The following is a 20586-nucleotide window of genomic DNA, read 5'->3' on the forward strand; positions in this document are numbered from 1 at the left end:
AGGCATCCATTTGAAGAGATCAAGTATCAGGTTTTAAGATTGTTCAGAAATTTATGTAAGAAATTCTAATTTCATTTTGAATCCCCACACCTTCTGCTCTGATCTGGTCTTTTATTACTATTTTTGTTTGTGTGTTTCTTTTAATTTTATTTTACCATGTTTTTTGTGTTAGCACTCAGGATTACAATTGAAGCTCCATTACATAAGAAATATATTCAAAGAATATTTGAATTTATTAAGGAACCAAATAAAATGGGAATATTTTGAGCACACAGATTCTAAATACTGCATATAACCTGCGTGTGAATAGACTGTATAAATCTGTTCAGGTGGCTAGTTTCTATTGAAGACACCAAACCAGGAAAAAAAGTTTTGTTTTCATTCTGACTTTGACTGGTTTTGAGTCCTAAAGGCTCAAGCTGTGACTTAAGCAAACAGAGCACACCAGGACTCCACGAACAATAATTCAATACCCAAGAACTATGGGAACAAAATATGCACTGAATTCTTGTTAATTGCTTCTCTTCAAATATTTAACTACAGTTGCTAATATTTGTTCTTAATTTAAAACACTCTTTTTATAATTAAAAAAAAAACAACAAACAACCTATTTTAATTTTGAATATTTTTAAAGCCAAGATCAAACCACAGGCCATATTGCAATATATCTCACTTGTCAATAAAAAGAGTGCTTAAATAAGTACCTTCAAGCATATTTATCAGAAGCAGAGCAGCAAATGTGGTTGGATTATATTTATTATTGGCAGCTTTTTGCCTGTGAGCAGGAGCTGAGGGGAACAAGGTGAATTGCCAGCTCTCCTAACAAGACATCTCTGTCAGAGGGTGCTTGGAGACTTTTCTGTCCAGAAATGCTCAGGGGAGAGCCTGGCTGCAGATTAGGGCTCAAAACCAATGAAAAGAACAGAAAGTGCTGCACATGGCTGTGCCTGCATTGCTGGGCATTTGGAGGCAACCAGAATTACACGACTTGATTTACTTTACAAAAACTGATTAGTAAAACCCCCTGTGGATTTCTTAACTATACTATGGAGGGATATAAGATTAGTGCAGCAATTCCCATCATCAAATGTATTTACTGCTAAAATATTGGATTAGTGATGTTGTATCCACTGTTCTAAGATTATAAAGTGATTCTTGAAAATTGAGCAAAAACCTCCCCTACACTCTATCATTTGTAATTAGATTTGAGTGAGTGGCTTTGCCTTTTCAGAAAAAGCAATTTTGCTTAAAAAAAAGTAAAAAAAAATAAAAATGGACTGTGTGCTGCACACAAATAAAGAGAAAATAAAACTATAGATTCAGAAGAATCCTCTTTTTGAGACACAGATGGCTGTATTTGGGTGGATCTTGTTGCTCCTGCTTTGATGCCCAGTGCTGTGGAATACCCCAGCTTTACAGCAGGTGGTAATAAAGCCTTGTTGGTGGGAGATGTGGTTTGTTTGAACACACATCATTTATTTGACATCATCATCCTCAGACCCTCACCCCTCCCAGAGAACTCTGAGGGTCATCATTGTCTCAGGTTCCACAGACAGTGAGCAGTGAAGGAGGAAGAGCACAAGGTAGAGGGGATAAATTAACATGCTCATTAAAGTAATTATGCTACATTTGGGCCAGGAAGATAAATGCAGCTGTATCCTGACTTTTAAGCCATTATCTTCAGTGACTAAAAGCACTTGGAGCTCTTACAATTAATAAACAAATAAAAAGCTACAGCACTATCATCACCTTCTCACATTTTATCCTGTTGAATGCCTCTAGGAACCACTTGTATGAAGTACTTCAGAGAGACACATAATAGACAGTGATGTAGGAGTCACCAAAAAGAAATTAAATCAGAAATATTCTGCAACTGAAGAGTGGGAGTTTTGTTGTACCTGTCATGCTGGCAAACCTCACTGTTTGCCACTTCTGCAGTTTAAACTTGAGCATTGTTCCTTTTCAAGAAGAAAATGGTAAATCCCTGTTGTCTCCTTCGAGAGTCATCTTCCCACTAATGACAGAATCCTGGAGGTTTTAGGGGTGGAGAAGACATGGTGATCCCATCATCTCCCTGGGCTGCCTAATTCCAGTGTTTTCAGTGAAGAATTTTTTCTTTTTTGCCATCTCATCTAAACCTTGGCAAACCTTTAGGCCATTTCCTCTCATCCTGGCAGTTGTTTCCTGAGACCAATCCCAACTTGCCAAAGGCTGGAAGATACAATTTGTTTCTGATTCAGAACCATGGTGACCAATATTATTTCATGTCACTGCCACACAAAATTCAGCAGCAGCAGCCTCAGAAATTTAAACAATCACAGATTACTTTGATTTTAAATTGTCCTGCCTATAATGGACTGTAAATTTAGAGACTATAAATGCATAATCTTAACCACAGTAGCTCTGAACAGCCTTGACAGGGTTTATCAGCTAAATGTTTAATCAGGCAAAGCAGCAAAAAAACACAACCACAGGAATACACGGTATTTAGCATTTAAATAAAGCTTGTAAACCAATGACAAGTCTATTTGGGCAACGACTCCCACACGTGTTCCTTATCTGCAAAGGTCCTGTCCCAAATTTATCGGAACAAGTCTCTCGTACTTTATTTTCCAGGCAGGAACATCAGTTTCCATTCACTGAGTTCACAGAAAAAAAAAAAAAGATGCAGAAAACTACAAGTTAAAAGGCACGGGCATGAAAAAAGAATTCCCACAATGTCAATGTCATACTGCTCTGTGAACTTAATCAAGCACAGCCAAAACCCCTAAAAAACAGAACGGTAAAACCAAGAACAAAAACCCCACCACAAAAAAGGAGAAATGAGCCTGACAAAGCACTACAGCTCTTTTCTTGTCTAATTGCAGAGCTGTTTCAAAATTCCCAGCAAAACCTGGCTGCTTCCAAGATCCAACCTTGAGCAAATAAGGCAAGTAGGAGCCATGGCAGCAGAAATCCCAAATCTTTGTTTCCCCAGCCTGTAACCTCTGTGTGAAATTGCCCTGCTGCTAATGGGCACCAGCTTCTCCCCTGCTGCTAGCAGGGGCCAGATGTGGTTCTTTCTGCCTCACTGCCCCTTGGCCCTGCACACAAACCCTGCTCTGGGCAGAACTCATCCCACAGCAGCCCAAGCACACTAAATGATTTTTTATTGTTATTATTAAATAGACACAAGTAGTGAGACTCTCCCTTGTGTGCGGTTTGGGGGACTCAAAAAACTCCCATGGAACTAACACCTTTTTGTGCAGAGGAATTGGCTTTGCTTGTTGTTCATTCCAGCAGCTTTTAAATACATTTCTCCTCCTTTTAGAGTTGGGAACCATTTGCTTTATGAGCACCATTTGGATCATTTGCCTGTTGCTCATAAAATAGACAAAGCTTTTATCCATGCCATGAATTTTTACTCACTTTATACAAAATACCTAAGGAGGGATTTGCAGTGGCCAGAATTACAACCATGAAAGAATTATCAACTAATTTAATTTTCTGCTACACTAATGGTTCCAGCAGTTTTTGATTTTGTTGATTACATTTCTTCTCTCCAAGAAACAAAAAAGCATATTAGCATTAGTTTCTTTGTATGTATTTGTTTTAGAAAACAGACTATCTTTTTAAATAAGAAATGAATAGGAATGATAAAAATATTTTATGAATTTTAATCTTTGTGGTTATTAAACCTGTGGCAAATGCAGATTTCAACAGCAATCAAACAACATGGTGATGGTCTGTTGTTGTTCCAGCAAGAACAAGGATTCCCATCAACACTGGGACAGTGCAACAGAATATTTCCTTGGCAGGACTGCTGGCAACAAGTCACACAAGCCACCAAGGAAAAGTGGCTGCAAAATTCACCTGTGTCACCCACGCTCACGCACCAGTTTCATGTGACAATCGTAAATGACAATCGTAAATGCGTAAATGACAATCACAGCATCAAGCTGCTTGAACAGCTCCTCTCTCAACTCAGAAGCCAAAATCCTCTCAAAGAACCCAAACCCAGCCCCAACTCCGAGCTCCTGGTGAGGAAATGCTGCAGGAGAGGAACAGGAGGAGCCCATCAATGCCCCATCAGCTGGGACCAGACACCTCCCTGCAGGTTGTTCCTGCACATGAAGGGTTAATGCCTGCTGCCAACTGAGGAGCACAGCAAGCCCCCGCAGGACTGCACATAAACATTATTGATTGCAGACTCAGATCGATGGGGTTTAACTGCTGTGATTAGCAGCTGCCTGGATGGAGGGTTTGGCCATGCAGGGGCTGGGAGCAGCGCACCCTGCGCTGGGAAAAGGGGAAATCCTGTGCCTTGGAGAGCAGCAGCTGAGGGACTGCCCTGCAACACGAGGCTTGCAGGTTCACAGACAGAAATCTCCTCTCTGCATGCACAAACATGAGCAGCACGTATCTGGGACTGCAGGAAGGGTTTCTCAGCTGAGAGTTTCCGTATTTTAGCCAGCTGTATGGACTGGCCTGTGGAAGCCTGCACAGCCAGCAGGGCACCTGCTAAAGGGAAATGCACTCAGGCATGAACAGAGCTGTGAGAGCTGTTTCATTTCTGCTTCTCAATTCCTACACTGTATTTGCCACAAGCTTTGGGAGTAGAGGCCTCTAGAACAAAGCTAACTTCAGGATTTCACATTTCACTGCTTCTTTCATTGCCTCACATCACCTCTGCAGCCACATACTCCATGTGCAACAACACACTGATGCACAGGGAATAAACAGCAGAAAGGGCTCTGAAATCCTCCACATAAAACTTTTATATAAATTCTTTTTTTCAATTACAAACACCAAAATATTCAAACCCATTCTGTGTTAAGAAACATTGCATATTAATATCCATGTTTCTGCATTGCCTTTTGCATGATTGATTGTTGTTTCATTCTTGGTTAAGTCCTCATGAAGCAAAAGGTTGATCTCTCAAACCTCCCTCCCAAAATAACAAACATTCACCACTTCATTCCTACACCAGATGCTCACAGTTTGTTGACACACCAAGAAAACCATCAAAATAGTTTTGTTTTGTCAAGTTCTGCAAAATTTTTTTAAGCACAAGTTGAAGGCAGGATAATGCTGATATTTCTCCCTTAAAAAGAACTTAACTCAAAGGGGACCATCAATAATCTGGGCAGCCAAAAACCAAAACAAACCATTCTTACCTGTGATAGAAGATCCACAGAGCAACTTGTTGCAACGCTTTTTTGCAGATAATTTACATAAATACTTATAGAAACCACCCCTACAGAAAAGAAGTGATCACAAAAGTTGTTCCAGCCTACCTGTGGCTGAGTCCAGGGCTCCAAGGTTGTTTCTTTCAAAGGAGTTTGTGGCCTTCCCACTTCTTTTGTGTGCTTTTGGGAGAGAAAAAGATGTGTCAGTGATATGTTCAGTCCGCATTCAGCATTAATTTCCCTTGAGGGAATAAAACAGGTACAAATTCCATACAATAATGGATCAATGCTTCCCTGCACACATTTGGAGTAGGCTGTAACATTTTTTTCCTACCAGCTAAATAACTTTATAGAGTTGCTGTGTCTTTCAAGGTGTGGGAGTACACACTTTCATCTGTGCATACAGGTAAAAAATTCAGCTGAGAATATGAAATTATTTGCCACCAGAGTTAGGCTCAGCAGCAGAAATTCAGAGGGAACTCAGCTCTGGTTTCTCCCCTGTTTCCTGCCCATGCTGTGTTATGCTCACTGCAACTTCAATAGATGAATCAGAAAAGGAATTTATGGGAAACACTTTTAAAGGCTGAATTATTTGGATGTGGAGCCATGTTTTGAGGTGAGAGCCCTTGTCATTCCTTAATCCTCAAGCTGGAGCCAGGAGACAGAGCAGTTAAAGGTTTTCTGTCTCCTTGACTTCCCACTACTTGGAATGTTCTAAGAACAACCACCCCATATCAAAAGTCCATCTAATCAAATAGATTAAAGTGGTCTTCAAACACTCTGATCCTTCGCATTTTCTTTTTTTACAACACCAAAACATCCTGCAATTCTTTATTAACATCTAATTACTCTACTGCAATAATAAATGCACAAGATTTTGGTCACTGGGACTGAGCATGGAACAGGATGTTGTCACTTTTTAATTTTCTCCATTTGTGCTTCCAGTGAGGGAATTTCACACACTGCTGTAAAGGATACAAGTCTCATATTTTCTTTCTCCCTAAGTTTTTGTTCTGTCGTAAAACAGAAACAATGGCATTCACAAGATTAAAACAAAAATTCTCTGCTGAAATACTTTTAAGTAGCACCAAGATTTTCCTCCTCCTAAAATACATCTCTAATTTGCTACCCTTTAACCACATCTAATACAAATATCACATTATCCAGGTCCCACACCAGAGTGCTCTAAATGCCCATAGAGACTGCAAAGATTGACAAAGAAAAGGAGAGAGATGCCATTGGATGTTTTTGTCATTTACAACAAACTGTGGTTGCTTAAAAGGAAGCATTGTTTTTTAAATACACAATTTGGGGGCAACTTCAGTTTGCATGGAGCATTCACAGGGCTTCTTTCAAAAAACCACCTTATTAAATGGCAATTGTGTTTTGGCAGGTTGGATTGCCTGTAATAATAGATTACAAGCAATAATTTTTACCATTTTTTTGTTATTTTGTATTTTGGGGTAGCAATGGAATATGATTCATTCTTGAAATAGAACAATAAGTGCATTTCAAAAGTGAAAAGAAATAACCACAGATTTAGTGAATGCTAAAAAGAGTTAAAATGAATGCATCTGTAAAGGGAAGGTTGTGTTTTTCATCTGTTCAAAAGCAAATGTAGTCTACCTTATAATCTTGCTTTAATCATCAGCCATCAAAGGGACCAAAACACACAATGAAAATTATTAAACATATCAATTGTGATGCTAAAGATACCATAATAATTCCACATGGGCCAGCCTACCAGGAATGGATGTTAAAAATCACATTATTTCTTGAGAAATAATTCTCCTTCGCATTTCACACCAGTTCTTTATACAACATTTGTCCACTCAGAGGGCAAAGAGAAAAATGAATAAACAAGTGATTATGCAAGGAAAACAGATGTAAAAGTACATTTAGGTGAAGCAGCACTTGAAGTGTTTGGGTAACACTGGAAACCATGTTCTCAGTCTTAGACATGGCTTAATGAAGACTCCAAGAACTTAATGCTGAATTTTATTCAGACTGGCCCCATTTACTTCCTGAAGTTCCCCCTGCCCTGCACCTAAAGAGACCTTGTCACCCCAGCCTGAAGATAAAATATCAGGAAATAATGACAGCACACAGAAAGAATGAGAGTAGTGCAGATTCCAGGGAAACTGCTGCTCCTGGAGGGAAGGAGGACAAAACCAAGCAGCAGCTCCATTACCCCTGCAGGCTTTCCTCACACAGGAAACACCTTTGTGGCTCTCACTCCAATTGTCCAGTGCTGTTCCACAGCCAGCTCTGGTTTGCCATGGAGAACCAGGGGGGATTTGTATGGTCACTTTTCCCATGGACAAACTCATCCCACAGGGGCTGTGAGCCCACAGGGACAGCTGGCACCCACCCAGTGCCTGTACCTGTCCCAAGAGGCAATTCCTGCCCCTCTCCAGGTGAGATACCTGCTCTGAACCACCTGCTACAACAGCAGCTACACCTGGAGTACAGAGCTCCTTGCTCACCCTGGCTGATACACACACCCCTTGCTAATGGATCACACCAGCAGCACTTAGCCTCAAGTTCTCTTTGCTCTGTTTCAAAGAAGGATGTGGTAATGAGAGACAATCCTCACAGGAGCCTCTTCCTTCCAGCACAGGTAAAGAAGCTCTGAGTAAAAGTGGGAAGTTTTTGGAAGCCTTTATCCCCTTGTTTAGCTTGGAGCATCTTCCTACAGCCTTCTGCAGCTCCCAAATCCCCTGAAGAAACAATGCACTGTGCCCACAGGCTTTTGTTTACGTTCCCTCCTCTTCCTCAAGTTGACATTTAAGTTCTACACGTGCAAGAGAACTCTGGCCATGATGAGATCAAAGATGGAATTGGACTGGATCAAAGATGGAAGACCTCAACCTGAACATGATGTTGTGGTTCCAGCAGTGCCAGTAGAGCTCCCCCAGCCCTTGCACGCACACTGGTTGCAGTTTCTCTAGCAGGAAAGCCTGGCTGGTGGAATAAATATGTTTTTTTCTATGTTGGAAGAGCCACCTGTACATCTGCCAGAGCCAGCTGCTGTTCCACCAGCACAGGGGGTACCTAGACAACTCCTCCTGCTCCTCCCTCTCATCCAGCTCCTCCTGAGCCCTCTCCCTCTGCTGCAGCCCAGGGAGACCCATTCTGCCCCAAATCATCACCTGGCACTGTGTCTCTGCTATGGTACAGGCACTGAGCAAGGCACAAACAGAGGAACCACATCAAACCTTGCTGGCTGTAAAGGTTTCCTTGATCTCAGAATTATTTCTTTTCATCCACTAGGAAATGCAATAATTCCAGCTGCTCCCCAGGCCTGTCTACCCACATAAACTCCAATTTTCAGGTATTTTCAATAGGAACAAAGTTTTGGTTTGTTGTGCCATCATACAGCCAGTCCCATCAGTCTTCCACCTGTCCACCTAGAAATTGCCCTGATCAGTGGTGTTAGTAATCAATAAAGTCCAGAATAATAACCAGGTCATAAAAGACTTTGCACAAAATATTTTGCTGATATTTGGATTTTTTTCTCTGGTTGTAACAGCAAAAGAAAGATTTAATATTTAATCAAAGCAGTTATTAAATATTGTTTTAGGGAAAAATTAAATTCATCATTAATATTTCCTGTTGTTTATTAGAAGCAATAAGTTAACAAACATATAATTACTTATGACAACTTGACAGGTAATATCCAGGCTTCCAAAACCTACCAGAGAAAATGAACTGTATAGCAGATTTTAAAGGTTATGAAAGTGTTTTAAGTCAGATATCATTTCTGTCTTTAATGGAATGATGGATCTGGGTGTTTCAGAGTGGTCCTCACTCTGAAACATGAGGGGAGATCTTCAGTGAATCTGGCATAACTCAACCTGATTAAGTTTTCTTCTAATACTAAATACTGGATTGGCTCAGCTGGATGTTACCTCCATTCCATCCTCCTTCTCTATTGACAACTTTTGGCTTTTCTTTAAAGCAAATCTTGACTTAGAATTAAAAATGAAAAATAAAAAGTTACAACACGACAACTTTTGTTTACCTATTCTCATTTCTGGAAAAGCCCTACAATTATCCAGGCAGATACTACCACCAGTAATTCCAATGGTTATTGATTGCTGTGAGTAGCAAAAGCAGACTGAAATTCCAAGGTAATACCATGCGTTTTTCTCTGGTGCCTTAGGAAACTGCTATGGCAGCATTAAAATTGTCTGACTCCAAGTGTCCCAGCCCTGTACTTTACAGCAAAGGGAAAAAAAACCAAAAAAACCCCCAAAAACCCCAAACTGTATAAAACAAGCTTTCAAGCTGACACTTCTATGACTTGAAGTGAAATTTGGGAAATGAACAGCAAAAGACATTTTCTAAGTTGCACATGAGCTATGTTATATTATATTCATATAGTTGGGATTGCAAATGTTTATCTGTTTGGGGCAACTTCTGTCTGCCAAAATCTACATTTTTAGACAGGAAGTGCACTCTTCACTACTTTTCTGTTGCACACTTATTCAGGAAATCAGGTACACTGATTTTACTGTCCAGGCAGAATGTCTTTGCACAGAGACAGAGGAGCCCTGTAAGCTGAGGAGGAGATTATCTCTATTAACAATGCCTCCCCCTTGCCTCTAAGTTGATTTCAGGTAATTGGATTCCTGCAGTCCTCCCAAGGTCCTTCATGTGAAAGGCGAACAGAAGGGTTAATTTTAGTGACAATAATATAAGTTAATGCCACAGACTGCTAAAACAAATTATTCTATTCTGAGTTTCCAAGGTTCATATATTTTTATATGAAGAAAGCCACGGGACAGCTGAAATGCAGATGTCCTTAAGGATTCCTATAGGAAGGTTTTTGTTTTGTGTTCAGGAAGAAAAGGTCTGAATTTTGCCAGAGGACTTAAATACAAATAAATATACAGATAAGAGCCCCTTTGTGGAGAGATCAGTGAGGAACCCACGAGTCTAGAGCCCTGAAATGTAACTTAGGAGCGTTCCAGACTAAGCAGCAACCTGGAATCACCACTGACAGCTTCCACTCTGCTCTGTTTTGCTGTCCCAGCTGCAGCTCCGTCTCTGGAATTACCAAAATGCCCTGTGGCATGGCTCTGCATCCCCCCAGCCATTCCTTGGGCTCAAAAGCGACAACTTCACCCAGCAAGTCCCTAATGGTGCTGCCAACAAGGCAGCTTTTACCTTGCAAGCACCTCCTGAGAGATGCAATAAATCCCCCAGGGCACATCCAGCATTAGGAGGTGATTCCAGAGGTGCAGCTCACCCCAGCTGTTCCTGCAGGGAAATCAGCCCTTGGCTCCTTTATTTCCCTCTTTTGTGCTAACACATCTCTGGGCAAAGCTGGTGCAGGGCAGGGGATGGAGGGCAAAGGCAGGGTGTGGGTGTGGGGTGCAGCACACCAGGAATGCTCAGGGGTTTAACAAAGCCTGACACGAGATTTGCCAGATGGTTCTGTACCGGATTGTAAAACTTTAAACTAATCTTCATTTAAGAGTTTTAAGGGCTGTATCCCTCTTATAAAGCCTCTTGCTCTTTTGCCTGGTTGATTCTGGTAAATTATAGATCAGACTTTAGAAAACTGCTTCCATGAGCAGCGGCTCCTTAAATCTCAGCTAAACTGAGCAAGAAGATTACATGTTATTATGATGTAGCACAGCAGGATTTCTGTACAGCAAACATAATGATGTAGAGAAGGATAAAACTATCATTCTGCACAAGGAGGTCATCCACACAAGAACAATGCTCTCTACACAGCAGCCAAATCCATCCCTACATGGTGAATCTTCACTGGGAAAATGCTTTTTCTTAATGGTTCTGTGAAGAAACCCAACCGTAAGCAAAAAACCCAAATCTGCACTTCAGGATTCAGCCATCAAGCATTGTACACAAAGGAGATGTCATTAGGGAGAAATTATTCTAAATACTACTAGAAAAAAGTATCTATTTCAAGGGTAATTTTAGGGTAAATGCATCTTGTTGGTTTTATGCAAGGAGAAAGGATTTCCTGTGAATCCCAAGGGATATGTCAGATAGCGTATGTAGCATTAAAAATTAAAATGCTCACTAATCTTACAAGCATATATATATATATATATATACTTTTAATTGTAAATCAAATCCAGTTCACATGGAACAGCACAGAATAACTACACTGGTATAGAAATTCTTTCCACCTGCTATTTGTATTTGCCATCTTACTCAGTATCTTCCTCACTAAAATTCTTGTACAGAGAAATGCAGATTTCAGACACCACATGATGACAAAGTCAAAGGGGGAACAACAGAGAATAAATCCAGGTCTTCAGTAACCAGCAGCAGCAAAACTGCAAAAAACCCAAGAGACTGAGACCACCAAATCTGCAAGTTGGTACAGGAATTTGATACTAAAATTGTGGCTTGTCAATTTTCTTGAACAGGTGATATAAATGCTTAAGTGTATTCAGCTCCAAGGCAGCGTCTGTTGAAATTTCTCCTATTTTCTTTTCCTCTACACAATTCTGATTGCAGTGTAGTAATGTCAAATGACCTCCTTCTTTCTTTTTTCCTTTTTTAATTTAAATATTGCTTTCTGGACATGAAAGCTTTTGACTTAAAAGCAAACAGGTGAGATATTCACAGCCCTGGTCTTTTCAGAATGTCATGCACAGGAATTCCACAGACTTATCCTAAAGTTTCGTGTAAGAACAGCAGCAATTTGAAATGCCTGAGAGGATATACTGGTGAAGACTGTTGCACAACTGATTTTATTACATCTAAATGACAATCAGAAACTGTGTTATCCTTCTGTTTTATCTTGCACATCATTGCTTATAAACTTAAACAAGTTTCCCAGATTTCAAATATGATTAAGAAATTCCTAATCAATGCGCAGTTAAATACTTCCTGATATAAGAACAGAGGATTTACCACAAATTCAGATAGTCTTAAAGGAAAAAAAAAATTTTCAAATTTCACAAATATTGAGTTCTTTTTAGTTCATATATGTAAAAATCTTAGTGGTAATAGCTGATAAAATATGCTTACACTATATGTTCTGGCTTGAAAGTATTTACATATATAAAACTAATGTGACATTAGATGCTAAGGTGTTCTTACTTCAAGAGAAAGGGGGAAAAAGAACATAATATCAAACAGCTTGTTTTACTTGTCTGAGCTCTACTTAGCTTTTAAAGAAGGAATAGAAATGTACACAAATCCATTTTGTGGCTCGGATATAAAGCATTGTGTTAAAAGTGTAGTACACGGTAGCAAAACTAAAATTTTATATTCCTGCATATTTCCTCCAGAGTTGTTAAAATTCACATCTCTTGTTATATCCTGCCATAAAAATAGTTTCTCTTTCTGTAGGTTATTCAGGAAAAACAGAGGAGCCCCTGCCTGGATCCACCTTGTCCAAATGTGGGGTTTTTTTAGGGCTTGTCATCTTCTTTCTCTATGGCATGACTAAGTTATACTTTACAGAAATCCAGCTTCTTCTAAAGAACATTTGCAATTTAAATTGCTCTTTCTCTCTGAACATTAAGTCTGAATTGGATAAAGTTGTTAAAAGCTAAGGCTTCCTGTTTTTTTTTTTTTTACTAATCAAGCAAACCAAAATTACATTATCAGAGCCAGCCAGGAGTAGCGAGGACCTGGTTGCTGGAGAAAGGCCTGAAAGGGAATCTCACACAGTGATTACAGCCAGGGCACAATGGCTGACCAACCTCTACACTTTAAGCTTTGAAGTGTGGCAGAACTAAGGAAAATGTGCCACCTTAAATTAGATTTTTCCAGAAAGTTGATAAATAGGCTTACTCATAAAGAGCAGCAAGACTAATCTGCAATTCTCCTGACATTAGACAACATGATCTATAGAAGCCTTGTTGGATCATCAGTTCTTTTCATTTGATGTCATCCTATTTATATTCCTTATCCCCAGCTGTGACTATTCGTCTTATAAAGTATGTTTGATTTTTCTAGTACATATTGTAGCTCTGAGTGGATGAAGTAAAATAAAAAAGTCAGATTGTTCTTCAGGTGGCAGGAGTGTGTCCACAACAGGCACTCAGACCATAAATGATCCCTCAAGAGATAAAGAAATATGTTGGGAAATGCTTTTATTGTTCCTTATCGTGACTTTGAGTAAATTATTCAGCCTCTATCCTAAGCTATGGCACAGAATTCAGAGTGGAGGCAAAGAATGTGACTTGTAAAGGAGGGAGGAGCAGGGGGAGGCAGGTGGAAGTCCCTGAGGGGGTAAGAGTGGCTCCAGCTGCCCCAGGACACATCTGAGCAAGGAGGATCCATCGCCCACTTAAGCCAAGAATGTCTGTGGGCTGGAGCTGCACAGCTCAGGAAAAATTTATAGGTATTTTGACACTTGACATGTGGTCAGGATAGAGCCCAAAAGCTCCACATTTTTCTAGTAAAATCCATAAGAATTTGAATTGGACCAGCAAGAACCTGGTGCCTGTCAGCCTCACTGCTGCTTCCTCCCTTCCCATGGACAGCTCTGCACAGCCTCCCATCAAGAAGAGCAATACAAATATTCCCTTTTACTTATTGGGAAAGTGCCACCACAGATGCCCACCAAGCCCCTTCACACTTCCCCCAACTCTCCTGTGTTCTGCCAAACCCATCCTCACTCTTTGTTAGAAATCCCTTCTGAAGTTACAGGAAAAATTCTACCTTGATGTCACACGTTTTGCTGCAGTTTGCTGTCAAGAGAATAGTCACTCTATTTCAAGAAGAATCATAAATTTATAACCATTGTTTTTTTTCAGCTAAACATAACAAATAATAACATTACAAAATTATTTCTCTGACTGACCTATATAATAATAAAGTCTGCTGTGCTGCTTTTCTGGAAGGAGAGAGCGTAAAATTCATTGGAGGCTGCACTGAACAACGAGATTTTGGAAGCTCTGACAGACTGGGGCCAAGGTCCACCAGTGGCACAATTGCCCTGGCTCCTGAGTGCCTACACAAGTGTGGCAGATTTGTGTCCTTGGGGCATGTGGGCAGGACAGGAGTGCAAATCAGGCAGGCTCAGCGTGAGGCTCTGTTCTTTGGAGGGTTTCTAGACCCACCCAGGGACATTCAGGACAGCTCCTACAACACAGATGTGTTATCTTTATATTCCAGATATCATTACAAGGCTCCTTGGCCCAGATATTGGGTTGGATTTAAATGTTAAATATTAAATTTCGATGTTAAATATTTAATACAAGAGCTACCTCTGTTTCCTCTGTGATCTTGTCCCTGCTCTGAGCAGGGTCAGGCAGCAGAGGCAGAGGTCACCAGCTCCTTGTGGCCAGCAGATGAAGCCATACAATGAACTCACAAAACCAAAGCTCACTTTAAATCCCCTCTTGTTTGTTCTGCAGAAAATAAAGCATCCTAGCAGATTAAGGAAAATAATGTCAATATTGTCACTGCTGGTTTTTTTATACAGAGCTTTTATACGTGTTAAGGAAAATGGCATTTTGTTTATTAGGGGCAACTGCTTCCATTCTTTCCAGATGACAAATTCCAGGAACAATTTGAGCTTTTAGAAATAGTTAATGAGATAAAAATCATTAAGGCATCATTCTGATGTGAAGGGTTTGCATGTCTCACATGAGAGATCTGAAAATAAACATTTGGAATATTTGAGAGCAAAAGCCACGGAATGTGGCCATCACTGGATTCCCAAACTGTTTACACTGAACACTTACTTGTCTTAGATTAAGCACACATTCAGTGCAATAACATATGGCAGTGAAATCAGACATAGTAACTGCTTTTATTAGGTGAAATACTTGTATAAAAGTGTGTTAGTCTGTCCAGATGTAACAGACTGGGAATAATTTCACTTATAAAGGTTGCTTGTATTATCTCCTCTAATACCTCTGATGTATGTATTTCATAAAACAAACATTCTGTTATCTCTGGATTACTGCACTAAATCTACTCATGGAAATTCTTCAGGAATTCTTACTAAGGAATATGAAACACTCCCACAATTTACATGACAGTGACCCTTAAACCTTATGAGATTATGCTGGTTTTTTTATGATTCCTGTTCCTACAACTGATTAATTACTCACTGAACTGAAAGATCTGAACTTGCATCAAGTGACTTTTCTAGCAACAACACTGGTTCAAGGATCAGTGAAGGAAAAAAAAAACCCAGCAAATAAAAAAAAACAAACCAAAACCCCAAAGCACCAAACCCCACAAAATAACCCAAAATATCCTGGGTCTGTACTCGTTATTTTTACAGATTATCTGATCTTTTAAATTCAAGTACAGCTTTGTATTTTGTGTGAATTGCAACACAATCACCGAGAGAAATCAAACAAAACATATTGAAACAACCTAAGTAAGGATTTGTCCCACAATCCTTTAAGGATTCTCCTCATTTCTGCGACAACGTAAATAAAGCGCCTTTATTACAAGGATGTAAAGATGTTATGATAGATCTCTACATATATAAAAGCCTCAGCATTCAAAGGTAAGAATAATATTTTCCCTTTCTTTACTCTTGCAGGCTTATCTCAAAGGGAGCAGTTGGAAAGAAAGAAGAGGCCATGTAACGCGTGTTGATTGAACCAAATGGAATTTTCCAGGCAGTGCAGATAGGCTGGCTGTGCTCTCTGCAGCTGAGAGCTGCTCAGTATGAGTGAAGTGGAACTCAAAACCTGAACATCATGAACTTTTCATGTCCTTCCCCATCCCCATGTCCAGCTCTGCTGCAGCAGTGGCGCAAATAACCCTCAGCAAGATTCCCATTGGCCAGCCCGAGGAACCTGTGCTGACAACAGCCTGCAGCTGGCAGCACGCTTTGTTTCTTGAGCAAACACAGAGTTGGAATAACAAGCAAAACGAGAAGAAGGAAAATGTCACTGCTGCTCAGTCAGTGGGTGCTCAGAGACACTGCTGATTAATGTGTTAACTGAGGAGCCCAAAAAGACAAACCTTTTGAATCGGGGAATGAAAAGACATTTGTTCTCCTTTGTAGACAAACAGTGATTATACCAGGGAAATTTAACCACTGCAAATATAAAAATCACAGCTAAAATAATTAATAAAAGTGGCGAATGACATGACAAAGGAAATGACATGAAAGAGTTCCCTCAAAACCACCTGCTTGTGACACACAGCAAAATGAGCACGTGTCACGCGACTGATGTGAGACAAAAGATCAACAGCGGTGGAGGAAGACTTGTGGAAAGCTGGAGATCAAATAAAAAATGCAAAACTATTTTCAGTGTTAAATATGTATGATAAACATCGACTGCAAGACAGCAGACCTAATCCTGCCTTGTCCTGAATCCTGAGTGAGAAATTTTACATAACCTTGCATTTCTCTTTCGTGGGAATTCGTAAGGAAATATTTTATATCATTGCATTTTTAGTTTCTTTTTAAACAATCTTAGCAAGGCCCAAAGCAGTAAATAGAAGAAAGAAAAGTTTCATGTTCTATTTCTATTCCCAGCACTCAATGAACCACATTACAGATTCAATTGTCTCTCTCCTTGTACCCAACTCATCGCACAGAGAATACAGATTCATCTTTCCTAGACAAAATAACAACAATACAGAATTCATATTTCAACTTCCATTCAGATTGTCAATAAATATATGACATTATATAAATACAATATCACATTATTTTAAAAAACAGACAAAAAGCTACCGTGGAAGTAATTTTTCTACTTCTCTACTTACACTTTTTTCCCTAAATTTACCTCTTATTTTAAAGAAATTGTCTTCTGCAGAGATTTTATTGATATTCACTTTAAGGAAACCAGTTGATTTCAGCAAAAATTAGTGTGGAAGAATCTTATCATAAAAGATTAAAAGGATCTAAAGGAAATTGCACTGCTCAAGCAAAGCCTTAAATAGTTATCTCCTTACAAAAGTTTAGTATGATATCTCAACCAGCAATCAGATCAGCTTTAACAAATGGTAACATTTCCCTCCTAGAAACCCATTTGAATTTGATTTTTTCCTCTCCCTGACTTTTTCAGTTCTTATGATGCTATCTCTAGTTTATAAAACCTCCTCAAGCAATTTTCTGCCAACAAGTGGCTTCTTTAATTTACCTCCACCATAAATTCCCAACCACAAGAGTAGATTCCTTGCTGCTTTAGATCTGCATTTAATTCCACAACCCTTCCTTTCGTTTCACAAATGCCCACCTTTATCTCCATCATTCTACTTTGGGGCATCATTTAACTTAGTCCTCCCAAGCCAGAAGTCCTCTCAGACCCTCCCACAAACTTCTGGCTTCAGTAAATTGATTTGCTGTCTCCTCTAACCATCCTCCACAGCAAATCAATCCTTTGACTCCTGCAACTTTTCTGAAGCCTCACCTCTTGCCTGCAAGAGGAAAGCTGTAATCACCCTTTATTTGCATTTCTCCGTGGCAATGAAGGAGGATTGATTTAGGATTAAGCATTTGCCATCACAGCTGGGTTCAGACAGAGCCAATTGACCCCTCAGCCCTCCCAGTCTCGCTGCCATCCCTTCCCATCAGGGCTGGAGCATGGTTGGAACACTGAGACTTTGCTGCCGCCTGCAAAGTTCCTCAAACCCTCTCACAAAGAGCAGCACCCACCACAGTGAGCATTTCTCTGAGGAAATGCCTTTCCATCTCACACTCTGGGAAACTTCTTTCAATTTGCTCCATTTTTCCCACTATTAGAGTGCAACTGAAAAAAAAATCATTAAAAGAACGCACCTAGGACTTGATCTCAACTGACTAATGACTAGAATCAGTCATGCAAAAATACAGTTAAAAAGCTCTACTTTTTAAGAGAGCAGCTTCTGTAACTCAACCATCCAGACCAAAATTAAGACTGAGCTGCTCAGACTTCTTGGAGCAAGTCCATGACTCCATAGGAGATGGTTTTGTATTCTGGAAAGATCACCACATCATCAGGTAAGTCAGGAAGACAATGGATACAGATACAGTAAATGTACCTCTCCTATAGAAATATCAGAACAAATGGTGTTGTTCATCTTAGAAGAAAATGAAAAGCAGAGGATCCATGTACTGACACCCAGGTACATTTGTAGGTCCGGTGAATTATAAAGTGACTGCTCACAAAGTTCTAGTTGAAGAAGTGGGGGGAATGAAATTAAATTATTATGTTGTTTTTTTCAGGATTAATCTTGTGCACTGTTGGTTGGAGTGCTGAGCACATCAGGGATTTCACAACATGGCATTAAAGAGCAACAATATTCAGAGCTATAATAATTAAGACAAAATAGACATGATCTCCAGAGAACAGAGCAGAACCTTATTTTCCAGCACCTTTAAGCTATTCAGGGCTGTGGGAGTGAGATCTTTATAAGTGATAATTCCACCCTATGGCACTTCCAACACATTTTTCATAAACAACTCACATTTGCCCGTGTTAGTTCTCGTGTACTTTACAGTTTTAGCAGCACAGCGTTCCTTGTTTGTGCAGATTTGCATTTGTCCGCGCTCAGGATGGGAGCTGGCAAAGCCTGGCTCACCTCCAGGGCCAGGCAGCCCTGCACAGCACCAGGGCTCCTGGGACAAGGGAGCTGTGCCAAGTGTCACCCCGGGGCTGCCCCAGGGACTGAGTTTCCCAAACTCTGGGGACGTGGCTCTCTGGCTGCGCCCCGAGGTTCCCATCTCAGCCCACGCTGGGCCTGGGACCACAGCACCAGCAAAACCTGTGCAGTCACTGAATCATTCAACAGTTGCTATTCCAGTAAGTTACACAGCATGGAAAACTTTTTAGCAATAATACAAATGAAGGAGGAAAGCACTAGGAAGGAGCAGGAGATGTGTTGCCCTGTACTTTCAGATGGTCAGCTTTCAACTCCACGTGTTAAATAAATAAAATTAGCTTGACTCACAAAGAAATCAACTACAAGTTTCATGAGAGGAAGCTCTGAGTTGCAAGAGTTTTAACGTGAAGTAATAAAAAGAAAAAAAGTACTTCAGAGAACTTAAAAGAAAGACAAAATTAAATGTGCTGGGGTGCCAAGGTCAGCTCCCTAATGCACAGCACACATTCACTAGTGCAAAATGCTTTTAAGGTTTCCTGAGGCTCAACGTGCTCTTTGCTGCTTTTATATGTCAACAGGTTCATCCTAGCGTGCCCTCAGCGTTCAGAAATCACCCCTTCATTATCAGCCAGAGCTGTGTGAATAAACCAGAGAAGTTAACCACAGACACCCCGTGCCTGGCACAGCACACACTCCTGAGTCTGAAATGTGGATTCCTGAGATCGGCACAGAGGCCAAGCCTGGCACAGAGATCATCTCACTGAGACAAAAAAACAAACCTCTGCTGACCTCAGCCTTGTGACCCCAGTGCTAAAAGTCACTGCCAGGATCTCCATCAGAATCATTAACTGCTCCATAACTCAGAGCAAACTGCACTGCAGGGCTGCAGCTAAAAAATCAACCCTGGAGCGTGTCCTGCTGGCTGCCCTGCACAACTGCTCCCCACAGGTCCAGGGAGAAACACCATTCAGGGATTAATAACCTACCAACACCCCCAGGCCCTGCTGCTGGGGATAAACCCAAGCTGACCACGTGTTTTCAGGTATAATCTCTCCTCTTTCCTACAAGGCAGGACTTTGTGAGAGGACAAACCCAGCTCTAGGTCATGGTCATTATTCTCATCTCCAGCACAGCAGATCTGTGGCTGCATCCATTCCTCCCTGTCTAACACTGCTGGAGCTCTGCTGCCATTCACAGCTTACACACACACACTCACTGACCCGTTCAGGTTGCCCTGATGTAAATGTGACCATTCAAAAAGAGTCATGTGTGAGGAAAAGTATCTCCTGGAATCTGATTTTTAAACCCTTTTATTAAGGCTGTATAAGGCGGCTTTCTTTGTGAGATTCCTACCAATTTGAAACAATGCTATGAAATCCCACACCTGTAAATATCCTTTTTTTTTTTCCTCCTTTTTTTTTTTTTTCCTCAGAAACCCCAGAACACATACCCATTTGTATGGAACTTGCACTGTGGTATTTGGCAGCATGACAACCTCATTTTATACAAGTTGTCACCAGGAGACTTGTTCTGGCCAGAATAAATTTGCTCACCACAAACGGGTATGTGCAGGAATGTCCCACCAGCAGGAAATGGTTTTGTCTATACTCAGTGACAACTGTGGTCACAAAGTAAGAATACTTCCAGCTCCACTGAAATTCTTTGAAATTCCCTAGCCTGCTGTTCTGTTTGTGTTGGAATAAACCCAAACCTCTCAGCCCAGATCTGCTTTCCCAAGGAACTCTCCAAGCTCATCTTTTGTGCCCAATATCTTTATGAAACACAAAACACCCAGAGATGTCTGTGCTGCTGTTTATTTACATTATGTCAGGTGGTACTGGGCGCCAGCACACCATAAAATACGAATTTTTAAGAGACTATGGTTTATTTTTTCCCCTACAGGGTATCACACAGCCTG

At 40.5% G+C, this 20586-nt stretch overlaps 1 protein-coding gene across 4 annotated transcripts in view; it reads right to left on the reverse strand.

Annotated features, from left to right (window-relative positions):
* Positions 1 to 20586, reverse strand: part of PCDH11X (protocadherin 11 X-linked) — a 420711-nt gene that overhangs the window by 221365 nt on the left and 178760 nt on the right. For all 4 annotated transcript variants that reach the window (XM_030967927.1, XM_030967925.1, XM_030967926.1 and 1 more), the window contains one exon: positions 5277 to 5348. In XM_030967927.1, coding sequence (XP_030823787.1) covers positions 5277 to 5348 — 72 coding nt within the window. The remainder of the gene's footprint in view (positions 1 to 5276; positions 5349 to 20586) is intronic.

Source organism: Camarhynchus parvulus, chromosome 4A, assembly GCF_901933205.1.
Source record: "Camarhynchus parvulus chromosome 4A, STF_HiC, whole genome shotgun sequence".
Lineage (NCBI taxonomy): Eukaryota > Metazoa > Chordata > Aves > Passeriformes > Thraupidae > Camarhynchus > Camarhynchus parvulus.